Below are 16,504 nucleotides of genomic sequence, written 5' to 3' on the forward strand. Positions count from 1 at the left end.
ACATTCCTGTGTAACAGAAAGGTTGAGCCCAAGTTCTTATGGACATTGCCTGCCGTTCCTATGTACACCAATGGATGAAAGAATAGGAATGTATCTGTAGTAAAAATTATTGTGGACTGTTTTTCTCCAAATTCTCCTTGCAATCTGTAAAAGGAACCTTCTGGTCCTCAACTTTTTCCTCTAGGAAAATTGTGCATAAACAGAGAGGCTTGTAATAGTCTTATGACTTTATCCAACATTAAAAAGTCCAGTTACGTCAGCTGGAAAGTAGATTTAAACATTGTGTTTAAAAAGCGCTTCTCAACACAGCAGAAACTGCATATAGAGCACAGTTTCTCTAGTTCAATTGATGTTTGTAATACAAAAAATCCAAATTAATTAACAGTAAATACTTTTTTCTTTGGTTTGATTGTTTTGATCCCAAATATGCAAACTGACCACCATATGCAACCGATGAAGGCGTGGACTTAATTTTGATCTTGCTTACACAAACAAATGGAATGATGTGTGACTTGCATCAGTCTGGGTCAGACTGCAGGAGGCCATATGTGTTTATTTTAGCATTTATGAATGGTTATATTTACCTCATTGCAATGACTCGCTTTGGTTTCTATTGACAAAACCATGACTTAAGAGAATGTTTGCAAAGACAAGAACAGATGTTTCCAGGCTGCTTGCCACAGAGGAAAAAAGCCAGTATTTACTTGTAACCTAGTGTTGGCTGTGCCATTTTTCCAATGAGTAATGATGAACAGTAGCCATTAGTCAGTTGCTGAAGATCCTGACTCAACAACAAAGGAATGGGCTTGAAGATGCCTTTTTGTATAGCCTGATCTATTCAGTAGAGTGGAAGACAATTGCTGTAATCAATGAAACCAATTCTACCTTGTAACACATTTTTGACATATCTAAATGACCAAGGAGAACCTAAAACCTTAATGAAATAGATAATGCATGGATATATTCTCCCCTTCTCCTCAATCATGTTTGTTTCAAATTAAACTAAAAACTTTTACTAGACACTTTTATGATATTGCAAAGAAACATAAGCTTTTTGGAGTGAGCTTGGTGATTTTCTTTTTCCCTCTGCAGCCATAAGAACACCTCCTAAATCATAGATACTAAAATCAAACCTATTTTAAATGGTCTTTTACAGAGGGGAAAAAAGTGTAATAGACTATCAACAGGGTTAATGGGAGGGTTTTGGGGAAAGTGTTTGTGAAGAAATGTGTGTGAACAGTTCTAATGGTAAAGGAAGGACTGACTTCAGACACCTGGGAGCAGCAGCGTGGGGTGTGCGGCCTCTGAGGATTTGGATATGGAGTTTTGGAAAGGCAAATGAAGTGCAAGCCTGCTTTGGGAGAGACGACACCTGCACTCAGTGATTGTGTCTGGTGTTATATGGGTGGGAGCCCCCCCACAGGCAGAGCAAAGGTGTGGGACAGGCCCAGTGGTGAGGGCTATGCCAGGCCTTTGTCCTCCATGAAGGCTGTGAGCTTTGGATAAGGAGTTGGGTCTTGCTCCAACGTGATGATAATTTGTGAAGAGAAGAGTGATACGCATTTTGAAGAGATGAGGCTAGAACATCTGTGTAAGCAAGAACCTGCTAAATGGTAATGATAAAGAAACTACAGGGTATATGACATAAACCAACTCTCTTTTGTTTATAATAACGTGTGACACAGTGCTCTTCTGCTTCAACCAGAAGCCACTACATAATGTGTCTTTGAGTGTCATGAATGCAGGGTGAGTGTGAGCATGACTTTCTCTTACAAAGCACCAAGCAATTTTGAAGGAATATACTGTATCAGTTTACCAACAGGGAATTTTTAAAACTAATATATGGAGGCGTCTTCTGCCTTCCCACTTTCATGATGCACTTACTGCAGGCTTGGTAAGATGTATTCTGGGAGATATTTCAGGGGTTTTTTTCTGTTACTTTTTTTAATAGGAAGTGTTATGTTGATCCGTAAGTGTCATGCCACTGTGCCACTGGTTGGATGAAATGCCATCTGAGCCGTTCATGGGCGTACTGGTTCCACCTGCTGGCTGAACTGGTGATGATGACCTGTCAATCAGGTGGCACAAGCAGGGTTGAACAAGTAATCTTATGGAAAGATTTTATGAATAGTTCCTGTATGAGGGAGGGGGACATAGTCTTGTCTTCATGCTACAAAAATTCTTTTTGGTTTTTCATTAAATTCATTTCATTAAATTCAATTTAAAAATGCAGTTTCTTAAGCAGTACCTAATAGGCAATGCCTAATCACAATTGCACTTTTAGCAAGTCAAGGACAGCGATGCTCTTTGAAAATAAGACAACGAGCAAATTAACCCACTGATGTGCCATTGCCTGCTCATGACTTCTGGAGCTCACCCAGGGAGAGAAAGCCCAGATCTATTCCCCCTAGAGCTATCACAGATACTGCATGGCATGCCTGAGGGCTGGGAAAAGGATGAGCCCCGCACTGGGAACATATTCCAAAAATTTCCCCATAGACAGAAAATGTTGAGGCTGGGGGGAAACTCAGAGCTGTATACTGCAATGTCCACAGGTACAGAAGAAAAGTTGGAGGTAAGAGGAGCAAATGGTGTTTGGTAGCATGGGTTGTAGGGTTGAGACTATGGCTAAAGTTCAGGGCAGCCATGGGCATAGGGTTCCAGTTACAGCTGGGTCCTGCAAAGCCTGCAGGGCTAGAAAAAAGCTGAGGCTTTATATGAAGGCAAATGGTATTTGCTAGGTACAACTAATACCAGAATTAGTGTTGGAATTACTGTTAGGATTTGGGATTTTGGGTGCTCTAGAGCTTAGTTACTTGTTTGAATCTCCCCAGGCTTTCAGCACTGAGGATTGGCTCCAGCAGAAGTAAATCTTTTTTGATTTGTTTTGTTAGCACTAGGTTATGATTAAGACTAAGTTTAAGATAACAAAGTTTCTGAGATCCTGTTTTATAGAGTTTCATTTCTTGCTATGTTGTCAAAGCATGTGGAGTGGATTAGCAGTTGATTCTATGGAGGTAAATGGTTTATATTATAGGCTTTGGAAGTAGTAGGTTTTTAAAGGTCTATTCAGGATATTTTAAGAGTGTGTGAGTGCATTAACTTTCTTCTGCTGGTTACAAACGTTCATCCCTCATTTTTCTGCAAAAGGAAGAAGGTTTCTGAGGGAACACTGTGGTGCTGCTATCCTTCCTTCTGCTCCAGGCAGTCATTGCTGCCTGCCAGAGGTTCAGTCTAGCCTGCCAGTGACAAACTCAGAGAAGGAGCAAATGATTTATGAATCACACAAGGCTGCAGTTGTACTTGAGAATAAATCAGGGACAGGTTATTAGTGCATGAGTTGGTCCTACAGATGTCCATATTGACATGCTTCTTAGCGTGGTTTTGTCCTGTATTGATTATTTGTCCTCAAGACATGGTCTGGGCACAGTTCAGGGGGTGAACATGCACCATGACCGTAAGCAGTTTGGATATGGCCATTCTCTTCGGGAAAGTGATTTAACCTCAGGGACTGGAGGTGTTCTGTACCACTTGGCCTCAAAGCCAGAGAAGAGTCACTTCCCTGAATTATTTAGTAATACACAGCAAGCCAAATTGACTCAGGGACAAACAAGCCAATAACTGGGTCTGAAGGGTCAGCCTAAGGAACAGCTTAATGGGCAGGGAATTCTTGCATCAATTGCAAATATGCTGCTTGTCTGCAACATTTTTTTATTATTTTTTTCTGTTTTAAAAGCAGTGGTGTTTTAAAGGATTTGTTTGGAAGCAAATCCCTCCAATATTCTTTGTTGTTTCTCATGGCATGTCTGTGATTGTAGGAACTGAGTACCACTCGCAGGTATGCTGCGGCAGATTACCAGGCTGCCGGTAGTTTTCAGGCAGCATTACTGTACCGTGGTCAGAAATGGTTGATTGCAAAGGAGAAGGAAGCGCAGAGCAGTTGTTGAGTATTTAGATAATGCTAGATGGAATACGACTCTGATTGCATTTGACTTAAAAGCAACCTCCTTCCCCACCTAAAAACCCAAATCCCACTCCTGAAAATATTAGAGCTGCCTCCCATGGAAATTTTTTTAGTGTTTTTTATAGGCTGAAGAATTCTCAGATACAGCTAATACTTCGTCCATTCGGAGAGAGATGACACTTCATCTTTCACTAAGATACTTCAGGCTCATTCTCATACCAAATCCATTTTCATTCCTGCTATATGAACCTGTAACATAGGTTATACAATTAGGAGGAAAGTGTTTGCAGAAACGATAAGGAAAACCTGATAAATGAAATCTGCTATACCCTGTCAGTCACGCTGATGCTATTCCAATAAACACAAACACATTTTTGTGTACTCGGTTTAAAGAGACAGAGTAAAATAATTTATGACCTAAATTGTCTTTCCTTCCTTGCGACATTTATATATATATTATACTATACACACCAAAAAATATGTCAGGGGAGCATTGCTGACATAAAGTAGAGTGCTAAAAAGGCAATGCTGTGGTTAGTGCCATAGTTATAGCATTATAGTTAACAGGCTTTTTGTTCAGTAACTGGGCCCCGCTCTGTGAATGTGCTATATACGGTCTTTATGCAATTAGGAGCATTTTTTAGGGTGAATGTTTGGTTTTAGGAGGGGATTTTGCTTTCAAGGCAAATGCAGTCAGATTTATATTGCATCTGTTATTATCTAAGTGTAGCCTTGTCTTCCAGAGGAGATTTGTCTTATAGAGTGCACAGTCTGGGCAGCCTTCAATTTAGGAGTGGATGCAAAATACTTTCCCAAGTGTTGGCCTATAATTTTTTCCTTTTATTTTTTTTTCCCTGTACAGAACCTTGCTTGGAAGACAAAATCAGCCATTTCCTTGTGGGAATTGTTATTCTGCACTTTCACTGTAGTTACGGAGTGCCTCAGAAATGTTAATGTATCGTTAGCAGTTCTGAGGAGGTGATGTGGTATCTCCACTTTATAAAAGAGGAGTGAAGGCTGGTGGTTGAAGCAGAGGTCCAAGAGTGTTTTCTAATTTGGGGGCTCCGTTCAATGACCTGATTTCTTGGACTAATGCGTTACATGTGATCAAGACACATTCCCTGCTGTTTATTTCAGTGGCATTAGTGAGTGCTCAGGAGCTCTGCAGTCTGGGCCTCAGGGCTTGAAACTGAAGACTAAAAATGTAAGGAATACTTATTTGGTGACCAGCCGAGTCAAGATTTAGTGTAAAGGGCTTCCCTGGTAGCACATAAGAACTGTGAAGCAGAGGCTAGCATGCAGCACTTTCTCCAAGGATGATGCTCCTTTCCAGTTGTCTGGAGCCTCTTTCTTCTGATGCTACTATGCCTTTGAGTATCTGTAACAAAAGAGGCAGTGCTGCAGTGAGTGATGGTCTCTCTAGCTGTGCTTCTGATCCTCAGAACAGATACCTGCTGACAAGTTAGAAAACAGATCATTTATTTAAAGAGGATACTCAGAGAAAACAGTCTAAATAATTTCAGCTTTGATAGCCTGTCCCAAATCTTCATTCTTATTGCACAAAATAGTATAGTCTATGTATACCTTAAAAACGTGCCCATATTTTATCTTACAGTAGTCATCTGATGAAAGTACCTGAGTCAGTCTCTTCCTTCAGCTCAATATCGTGCTACGTGCTCTTCTATTTCAAAACAGCTCATCTTTGCTCAAAACTGGTCCGTAGTGTCAGCTCAGTGACATTAGTTTACTACACTGGGTGGTGTTGCTAAGAATGTAAAACTATCCCATTAGCCTGTTTGCAATATAAAATAGGCTTCTGCATTTTTCAGGCTTATGCAGTGTAGCGAGATTCTGGCATGTGTAAAGGAAAAAGGTGTTAAGGAGAGCTGGCAGCTCCTTAAAGAGAAGATATTAAGTGAAAACTCTTCCAATAAGGAGGAAAGTTAAGGAAGTGAGCAGAAGACCAGAGTAGCTAAATTGTCAACTCTTCATGGCCCCTGAAGAGAAGTTTTTTTACAGAGTGGGAAGTAGGTCAGATTTCCAAGAACACAGATAAAAAAATAGCATATAGGGACAAATAAAATCAGAAATATTGAGGCAAAAATAAGCTTAAAGTATCCAGGTGTGTAACAGGTGGTATGAACTCATTTTTCATGTAAATTAGTAATGAAAGCAAGACTGAAAGAAAATGTTAGAGGGTGAAAGGGATCAACAGATGGCATTGGGAAGGCCAAAGTGGCTTTGGTTTGTTTGGGTCTTTCCCAGTAAAGTGGATACTGCTGCTATTGATAACATGGGAGACTATACTGCCACTGCTACCCTGGGCTGGAAGGCAGGGGCCTGGGTGCTAGTAGATCTCATATGCACAAATAAGTGTCTTTATGCAGCCTGGTATCTACAGAAGTCTACACCTTCCACCCCCAGCCACCAATTTTAGGATGGTTTGTCTGGAGGGCACTGCTGTACAATACCTGAAATACTGATTGAAGATGACATGGAAAGTGTCTGGGAACAGTCCATTGTCAGAAGGGAAGCTTGAGCTTGGAGGATCCCTGAGGTGGCTTCTTTGCAAGTGCTATTCTGTACGTTTGTTAGTGGGTTAGATGGTGGCACTGAGTGTGATAACAATCTATATAGAAGGCACTAAGCTGGCAAGGATGAAAGACGCTATGAAAAAAAGGGCTACAATTCAAAGTGCTCTTGATCAGTTGGAGAAGTAACCATAAAAAGAATGGTCACAGTTCAACAAGGGCATGTTCTATACATGACTCTTAGGAGTAACCAACTTCAATGATAAAGACTGGGGAATATATTCCTAGGGATTAATTATTCAGAAAAAAGTCTGAGAGTTGCGGGGAATCACAAGCTGGAACATGAGATGACATCATCATTTGTGTTATATAGTATTTTGGGGTGAATATAGCCTGCAGAACACATGAAAAAACACCCTCCTTGGCTGGAGTACCATGTCAAGTCACAAGGACTGTACATTGATAAAGATGTAAATCAACAACACTATGCAGAGGGGCAGCAACAAGACTGAACAAACCATCCCAGATAACATGACTGATAAATATTTATTGAGTGAATTGGTGTTATTTGGTGTAGATGGCAGTAATATGATTAGTGGTTATTATAGCCTTCTGTACATGTGGGGTGCTGCAAAGAGGGAGAGAATAACCTGTTTTCTATACCTGTGATAGCACAAGGACTAAAGACCAATGTTCTAGCAGGAGAGATGGCGTTATCATGGTAAGAGTAGTCCAGCACTGGAAGAGTCTGCGTGGGGAGATTATTGAATCTCCATTGTTGGAGGCCTTCAAGAACAATTAGGAAACATCCTGTGGCAATAATATAAGTTTTAGTAGATTCTGCTATGGGGCTGGACATCGCCTGATGCTTCTTCCAGGCATAATTGCGCTGTTTTCTGACATGCTTCCTCTTTCATCATTTTTATCCCTTTACTCCTTGATGAATATCACTATTGTCTGGATAGGGATTTTTTTAGTTGGTATTGGGGATTAAAGTTTAGCAAATCCTTTAGCAGTCATCTTGGTACAGATGTTCATGGGGCAGTGCTTTAAATTACTACGTTTGACTAACTGCTGAAGCTGTAAGAGTCCCAGGGCACAACTTCTTAGTGAGGGTGTTCCTTATAGATGGAGTAAGGACTGGGACTTGCTTTCTAATCAACATATTTTCTGAAGACTTTTAAAATGCATGTAACAGTCTGACATACCAGCTGTCACCAGAAATCGTGTCCCCCACCGACACCCACGTGCGGTGCGTTGGCACTCATGTCACACGGAGAGGGAGTGTTGACAGGTCCTCTTGCTAGTCACCTTAGAAAGGGAGGAAAGAAGCCAGGGTTCAGCAAAGGAGAGCTGGCAATCTCAGGAGAACACCAGGAACAACACAACCAGAACAGCCTAAGCAAGGAGCTACTGGACTGGCCCAGGGATTTTTTGCAAGTCCAGGAGGAAATGCATGCAGCAAAAGAGAAAATTTTCTCTAGCCTCATCTATGTTTAGCTTGGTGTTTTGGGACTGATTCAGACCTCTCTCCTGTTGGGACAGCAGTGCAACACCATTCATGGCCAATATTTCCAAGTTCCAGAGTCTTGAGTAGCTCTAGTTGCATTTGTGTGAAAACTAAATCATGTTTTCTTTTGTCTTAGAAGCCGAACTTGATTTCCAAGCCAATGCTTGACAGCATCCTTTGTCTTCGTGATGACAGATGGAAGTATGTCCGTAGCCTCCTGGCCCCAGCCTTCAGCGATACCAAACTGAAAGAGGTAAGATATAGGCTATATTGCATTCTTAATTTAGATGATATAGTAGGGGTTTTTTTTCATGCAAGCACCTACTTTATATAGCTCGAGATAAAGAACAGGTAAAAAACTGCTACTTTATGCCAGGTTATTTAGACCCAAAGAGCGTGTGCAGTTGAGCATACGTATAGTGTGGTCCAGGTCAGAGATTGGTGAAAATCAGAATAGCTCGTCTGAGAATATGATCCTCTGTCTTTATATAAAACAGTTTGTCCATAAAAGTGTAGCAAACTCAAAAAGGAGCCTTAGACCTTCCTTCCTCCGGCCCTGTTAGGAGCAAGCTAAAGTACGGGAAAGGTTATTGCTCCCAGTTGGAACATAGCTTTTTGTGATTTGCAGAGTCAGCAGCTCTCACGTTAACACAGGAACTGCTGTCAGTCTATTTTCATTTCTCCATCTCCTTCCCCCCTCCTCCTTTTATTCTTTAATCCTTTCATATAATAAAATAAGTCACTGGAACAGAATGTCATTGCCAGATAAATACCTCTGACTGAAAATAAATGTCTCCATGCTGACCTGCTGCTAATTTCCTATGAATGTCTCACCATTTACTTAGCCATGGGAACCCATTACCGGGTAACAAAGTCCTATTCCAGTGGCACGATATCTCTTAATTAAACACAGATAAATGATTGACTGCTTGAAGTCGTCTTTCAAGGGGGAAGGGGAGGGGAAAAAACCAACAACAACAACAAAAACCACCTCTCCCTTTCTGTATTTTATTCTGAAAGGGAGCCGTGCCTCACTCCGGTGCCCAGTCCTGGGTTGTAAAATTTTCCACTGGGCAGACGCTTGTGTTGTTTTGACATGCCGCTGTCGAAATCCACAGTAACATCTAAATGTGTCTGGCTCTCCCAGCTCTATAGACAGCGGTCGCTTAGCAACGCCGGCTGTCACCTCCTTATTATGGTAAATTCTAATTGGCCGCCAGCCTGGCAGAGATGCTGATTAATCACGACTGACAACGCCATTGGTTATGCGCCCCGACATTTGCTCTGTCACAGGTTCCATCGCGAAATTTTAGCGAGGCTAAGGATGCTTAAATATGCAAACGATCAGTTGCTCGTGGCGTTGTGGGGAGAGGAGAGTTTTGCATTTTCCTAGCGGAAATTAATCTGCCTTACTGCAGGTCATCGGCTCTTTGCTGGTGGACTAACAAAAGATAAAGCCACACTCCCCTCAATTTGCGGAGAGCCACCTCTGCCAGCAAAAGCCAAGCAGAGGAGAGCGGTGAGGGTGAGCAGGTGGAGGCCCTGGGCATCACTCTCTGGGGCCGGGCAGACATGGGTTTACAGGGTTTGACCAATTACACCGAGGTAGGAGAAGTCACGGTGCTCACTGTGCACTGCTTGGTGGTGGAGCTGCAACACAGGAGGAGAGCAGTGGTAGGAAGTAAAATGGAGAGCTGGTTAGTGCATGGTAGCTGTCTTACAAGCGAAAACTGAGGTCTTTATTTTTAGCCTGATAATCGGCTTTCCCTATGCTGCCTCTTCCAAACTCTGTGGAAGGGGTGTGATTGTGTGTGGGCTTAGGGTGACCTGGAAATGGTCACTTTCTCCTCCCAGTCTACAGAAAGTGGGAAAACAAAGTGTGGGGAATGTCTCTGAAAGCCCCAACTTTGTTCCTCTTTCCCATGCCTTCACCAGAAAACTGTCTGTCCTACACAAAGAGGGACTTGCAGTAAGTCCATGTGAGATTAAGAACCTCTTTTGAATGGATGCTCTCCTCAGCCTTGCATTTCATTTTCTGTCCAAATACATGAACGGTCCTGGGATTTGAAGTTAATGCAACTTAAGTCCTCGCCCATGTGCTTCTCTTGCTGTTGCTTAATTTAGAAGGCATACCAACACTTCTCAAAGGAAATCAATGCTCATTAATTATGATCTCACTTTTTAACTCTCCCATATTTAGTACTCTCTCAGAACATCTATAGCACCATGGAAATAAAAATACTGTGTTCAAGTATTGACCATACTACAGAGTATTCAGAGTTATGTAGAAGACATCCTGTTTATTATAAACTCTTTCTCTCTGCCTCAAAGGAGTTACAAGTAAGCTAGTTTTGGTACTGATTTATTGCAGAAGAACCTGGATATGTTGTTTTATACGTATTTGTAAATACTGCTGGACACATTCCTCATTTCTTCCCTGAAGATATTGATTCCTTTGCCACAGAGACCTGAACTCTGACAAAACCCCACACCAAAGTGGGGTGTACTCTGGATGTCTGCATGGCCTTTGTTTCCCTATGCAAACTTCCCAGTGATGCTGGAGAGACTGCAGACCTCCCGAGATAGCTTTGGAGAGTGGTTCCCCTTGAGCATCTCAGTCCTTAGTCCCAGTCCGAACATCGACTTGTCTGTCCAGATGCTCTGAGAGAACAGGGAGCTATTAGCCTGTGACAGAGCAATAGATGTTAACAACTCCTTGTGCTCCCCATAGCAATCACTTCAGATAAAAGATGCACAGGGAGATGGAGAGTTGAGCATAGGTTCCTGTTATCTCCATTTCAGAAACACAAGAATCTACTACTAGACTAAAGGAGAGCTTTGGCATAGCAATAACGAGAAGGCAGTCTTTGACCTGGCTGCTGGAGGACAAAACCCAAGACAGAGCTAATGTGTGTTGCAAAGGTTTGACCCATGATGCCCCGCAGAGGCATCTAGCTGCTGTGGCTGGGGACAGAGGCGTACTTTGCTCTTGTCTCTCCACAGAAGCGGTGTAGTTTCACTGGGAAGTTCTCTACATTTGTGGAATTTCCCCTTAGTTTGGCAAAAATCTCCAAGAGCCAATCACCAAATGAGGAAAAGTTGATCCCAGAAATTTTGAATTTTGCAAAGTTACAAGCAATTAACTAAAGCTAGATGTTACAGAGCTGTTGGGCAGTCAGAGCAGCGATTGCTGCTTATATGCAGAGAGATTTTCCCCCAAGATCTTTCAAGATTTTCTAGCGTCTTCTCCAGTTTTCTCTCTCTGTCTCCTTAACTTCTCTTTAAAGCCGTGCACTATTTCACTGTTGCTTTTATGACTTGCTATACGTTGTGTGTTCTCCCTTTTTAATTTTCTTTTTCTAACGAGTATGTAAAGATTAGTAAAGCAGTCCACTCCACTGAAGGAAGGTTTGGCTCCAGATAACATTAAATTCAAATATGATAGTGGTGAGCATAGCATAAATCAATGGACTTGTAAGCTTGATCCTGCAGTAAGATTTGGTAGCATCCAACATGAGATGCCAATTGATTTAGTAGCTGATCTTATAATAAGCTCTTTCCAGTGACACCCCTGAATGGACCTTGTAGTGTCATTACTATGGGAACACTAAGAAGAAGAAATGAGAGAAAGCAGGCAGGACACCCAAGAAGTTTCACTTCCAGCTCTGCCATTGATTGCCTGTGGGTGACCTGGCAGAAACTACTGAAATTCTCTGTGCAGAAACTACTTTCTTCTGTTAAATGGGAGTAATACTAACCACTGAAAGTTGATTAAAGATGTAATTCATGAAGAATTGGTGAAATAAAATACCTGGAGGCCCTTAAGTAAAAGGTGCATTTCATGATGTTCCTGTCATGCTCTCCTCGGTTATTATGTATTGAAACAAGGTGATATGTTAGTGATCTTGCTGTACTGATCTTGATTCCCTGTTTAGTATTTCTTATTTGGTTCCTCTTCTTTTTGCTGTGGTGCCTGTGATGATCCTGCAGTTCTGGACCCCTTGTCAGACTTGATAAATAGCTTTGCTTTCTTTTACAGCCAACACCAGCAGAAAACCTATTGATTTTTATTTATTCTGATGGTGCTGCAGTAGTCTTGTCATCTCCTATCAGTATGCCAGTAATCGTCTCCTCCATTAACCAACCATTAAAATAAAACAGAATGGAAAAATTAAAGAAGAGACCACAGCATAATGTAGCATTGTCTTAAATAACCTGCAAAGTGGAGTTTGTGTTGAGGCATTTTCTTTCAAACAAAGGGAGACACAAAGCAGAACTTGTAATAACATGGCAGAACAGTGCAGGAAGTCCTCCAGTGTCAGTCTCAGGCACATAGATCTTCCAGGTCCCACTAAGACATAAGATCTGACAGACCAACCATTGAGGTTTCCTTGATTTGCTCTTACTCTGCTTGTGCACATTGATCAGAGGCATTTTGGAAGGGTCTCTGGAAATTGCTAAAGCAAGTGTGCTCACTTGAGACAAAGCAAATCACTAACGTGATCGCTAAGCTGATAAGTGCAATGTGCATATCCTTGAGCCACAAGTCAGTGTCTGGTTGAGTTGCTCACTTTTTTAAGTTGTGCCCAAGAATGGCAGGGCCCCACTCTGAGGTGATGGAAACAAATCCTCCCGCAAACACCTTCCAGACACTCGCTCTTTTTTCGGTTTTAGTCAGGGACTTGAAATCTGACACAGAAGCAATTCTTACGTAAGGGATGTATCCTTTTTCCTTCTCCTTCCTTTATATCTCATCCCATTTGTGGAATGAGAGGCCCAACATGGGTTCTGCCTACTGTATGTGAACAGTAAAGTCTCCCGTATGTCTGTCTACAGTGAATATGATCCAGCCTTCTATATTATAGTTTGGGTGCTAACAAGTAGTGAATACTGATGACCACATCTAACTAGAGGAACGTGACTCTGATGCCTTTGAACAGTGCAAACATCCCCATGCACTGTGCGTACGCAGAATCAGAAACTAATTGTTGTTATGTGCCAAATAGCATATTGGCAGGATTTATACAGCAAAGCCCCTGGCATCATGAAAACCCTAACCCCAAATGCTCTTCTTTGGCAGAAAGCAAGAAATTTGGACTCTGGGCTACTCTTGCTATTAGATAACTGGCAGATCAAATATTTACAGGGACCATATTGTTTAGATTTTTCTTCATCCTGTTACTCTCAGCCAATCTGAACACAGAGCAGCTGGGGTTTGTTTACCCACCAAGAACTGAATCTCATGCAGGTTATGGAGCTTTTATGTTCTGACTGGCAAATGAGAATGTATAGGAAGTTAGTGGTACCCAAGGCGGTGCAGATCAACATGTCTGTTTCTGTGCCAGTTTTCAAAGTTTGGTATAGTTCACCTCCCCCAGCACAACTTTATTTTTCTTGACAATTGAACAAAGTGTTTAAAGTGTTAAGAGACTTGAGAATGTTTCAGTCTGTGGTCTTTTTAGTTAGCAATCTTGGACTAATTTATGTCCCTCAGGGGAATAAAAGCCCAAACCCAGGATTCCCAAGTAGATATCCCCCGTAGCTTTCATATGCAAATAATTGCATGACTCTGTCCTATCACACTAACAATAAATCAAATCCATGTGCCCCTATCCCCATTTTCCTGGTTAGATTTACTAATAAAAATATTTTGTGGCTAGAAATGAATTGCAATGGTATTTTGAAAGGCTGGTGGAATGTGGAAAGTGCAGAGGTGCTGTGAGATGCCCTGGCCAAGCATACGTGCCCCTACCATCTCTGCCAGCTGTTGGAAAGAAATAGCAACCAGCTGGGTGGTTGCAGGTCTGGTGGTGTGATGAAGAATAAAAGAGAAAATAAGGCAATAAAAGAAAAATCTGAAATGATCGCCATCTGTTTAGGAAACATCATACCTGTTAAAATGTGGATTTTCATTTTGTTCTCCTTGACTGGTTCAGTTCATTGGAGGGGCTGGGCCCAGAGTTTATAAAGCATTTCACCCTGGTTCAATCTGTTGAACAGAAATATGTTCATTTTGTTGAACCATTTGAGAAGAAGCTCACTGCAGGGGACCTTCTTTAGAAAGCCAAAAGTGAAGAAAAGTGAAGAAAACTGCCACGTATTGTGGTGTTCACCTCTTAAATGCACACCAGCTACTTTTACAGAACACTAATCTGGTTTCTGAATTGTCTTGTGAGACTATGGCGAAGCCCAAATCAGTCTGGCTTTGAACTGAAACAGCGACAACCTGCTCTGTCCCATGTAGGTACAGGACCTCAAGAGCAGCTAGACACATTCTTGACTCAGACTTCTGCCTTTGGAAAACATGTTGGATGCTCCCACATTGGCCTTTTGACTGCGTATAGTCTTGCCCATGTGTTAGGATGGCAGTGTGCCTGTGCACAAAGTGTTATGCCAGTTTCACAGAGACAGAAGTGCCAAGCAAAATGGACTTGGCTGGGCAGGCTGTATAGCTCTCAGAGTGTGCTGAGAGGCTGCAGTAAGTCTTTTTTGGTAACAAGAATGGCAGAGGAGTAGGACAAGTCTGTTCTCATGTTTGTTGACACCCGTATGCTGAAGGAGGTTGTTCAGGAAGGAAAGGCAGGTTTCTGTGCATGTGTCTGCTGATGCCTGGATTAATTCTTGAGGCGAGACTGTGGTGTTAAATTGTAGGCTATGAGGGTCTCTCAGCAGTCTAGATGGAGAAAAAGCCATAGCAGATAACACCTTTAGGGTCATGGCTGGATTGTTGCTACACCCTTTCTCTGCCCCCCTAGTAGGTGTAATCAAGACAAGTGCCTGATGCCTGTCGTATGTAAAAAATTAGAGAGAGACTTTAATCAGGTCTTGATAGTTGCCAATGTCATGGTTTCCATGAAGTGCTAATGAGGAGACTATTGCACTGTTAGCTACAGCCAGGCTGTGGATAAGTCCGCCTGACCATCATGTGTCAGTGACTGGAAAAAACTCATGTGAATGTCCATTTAATGGCACCACCACGCCAGAAATACCTTTCCTCAGGTATCAATAGCAGTTTGGCTGCAGCAACTTGTAGTGGTATATATGGTGCTTTTCTAATGTACATGTTTGTTATGGTTTGAGGAACCCACAACAATTTAATGTCATTTAGGCAATTATTCTATCACCCAATGACCCCTCCCTACCCAGGAAGGGGAATTGGGAAAAAACAAGGAAATTTGAGGACTGAAATATAAACAGATTTAATAGGATAAGACTAGATAATTAACATTAATAACACTAAAGAACCAATATTGATATCTAAAATCTACAAGGATTGCTCTCAGCCCATTCTATCAGCTGGAAGCTGTGCAGTCCCAGCAGTGGACAGCAAATGTCAGACACTGTGAGCCCTATGCCTTTGGGAGGAAAAGAAGACCTCAGGGGTCCAGTACCAGGGCAAGACGTTCTCAGGATCACAGCCATCATAAGAGAGAGGGAACTCCTCAGCAAACTTTCTAATTTATATTGAATGTGATGTTCATGGTGTGAAATAGTCCTGTTAAGCAGCTTGGGTCAAGTGCCCAGGTCTTGTTCCTCCTTGATCCCACACCTGGCTAGCATGAAAACACTGAGACCTTGAAACCTACATGCCATAGCTGGCTGTAAAGTAAATATTTTCACAAATTCTGACACTAGAGTCTTCTGAAAGTACAGTTTTCCCAAGCATTAGAAGGTACTTTACTGAAAAGTAAAATTACTGAAAGAGAAATTAGTCCTGTGTTGCTCAAATCAGGACAATGTTAAATCCCTCAGAGGGATAGCAGGATGGCAATGCTGGGCCTCTGATGCTAATATCTTTACAGGACTTTGGAACTATGGAAAATATTATTCTTTCTACCCTGGAGCGTATGTAACCTAAATGTAATGTACTGTAAATATGAACTGTGATAATTCATCAGTTGGAATAAGGAATCGTTACAAAGAGAGGGGGATGACTTTGCTTGACCACTCTCGCACAGGTGGGCAAGAACAAAAGGTCAGGTAAGTGACAGGGCCTTTTGTGTTTAGGCCCAGAGCTGGAGAAGGGCATCACTGTAATGTATAGGTTCATTTTTAGCAGACAGTCCCAGCATTTCATCTTACCTGTGCAAAAGTGCCTGACCACACCTGCAGAGGATCCTGAGAGCTCCCTCCCATGTACTGGATAAAACTATTTTAGAATAATTGATTTTTTTAATTTTTTTTTTAAGATTTCAATGTTTTTCACAATACAATGTGTTCCTTTCTAGATGACACCGCTAGTAAACCAGGCCTGTGACGTCCTGCTGTGCAACTTGAAAGTCTATGCAGATTCTGGCAAAGCTTTTGATATCCAGAGGTATGTTCAACATGCCAGAAATTAGTAACAGATTTAAACAAAACAAAACAAAAAAGTCAATAGCAGCAGTTATTCTAAATATGTGCTTACTGTATAAAAGAAGATTTTTTTTTCCTCCTTCATTTTTATAAGTGGAGATCATAGCTTAATAGAGGATGTATCTGATAGATGCCTTTTCTTCC

At 41.7% G+C, this 16,504-nt stretch overlaps 1 protein-coding gene across 2 annotated transcripts in view; it reads left to right on the top strand.

Moving 5' to 3' along the window:
- TBXAS1 (thromboxane A synthase 1) overlaps nt 1-16,504 on the top strand; it is a 244,297-nt gene that overhangs the window by 131,074 nt on the left and 96,719 nt on the right. For both annotated transcript variants that reach the window (XM_014937534.1, XM_014937533.1), the window contains exons 5-6: nt 8,142-8,258; nt 16,234-16,322. In XM_014937534.1, the coding sequence (XP_014793020.1) occupies nt 8,142-8,258; nt 16,234-16,322 (206 nt within the window). The remainder of the gene's footprint in view (nt 1-8,141; nt 8,259-16,233; nt 16,323-16,504) is intronic.

The sequence above is a fragment of the Calidris pugnax genome, unplaced genomic scaffold (assembly GCF_001431845.1).
Source record: "Calidris pugnax isolate Ruff unplaced genomic scaffold, ASM143184v1 scaffold1, whole genome shotgun sequence".
Taxonomy (NCBI): Eukaryota; Metazoa; Chordata; class Aves; order Charadriiformes; family Scolopacidae; genus Calidris; species Calidris pugnax.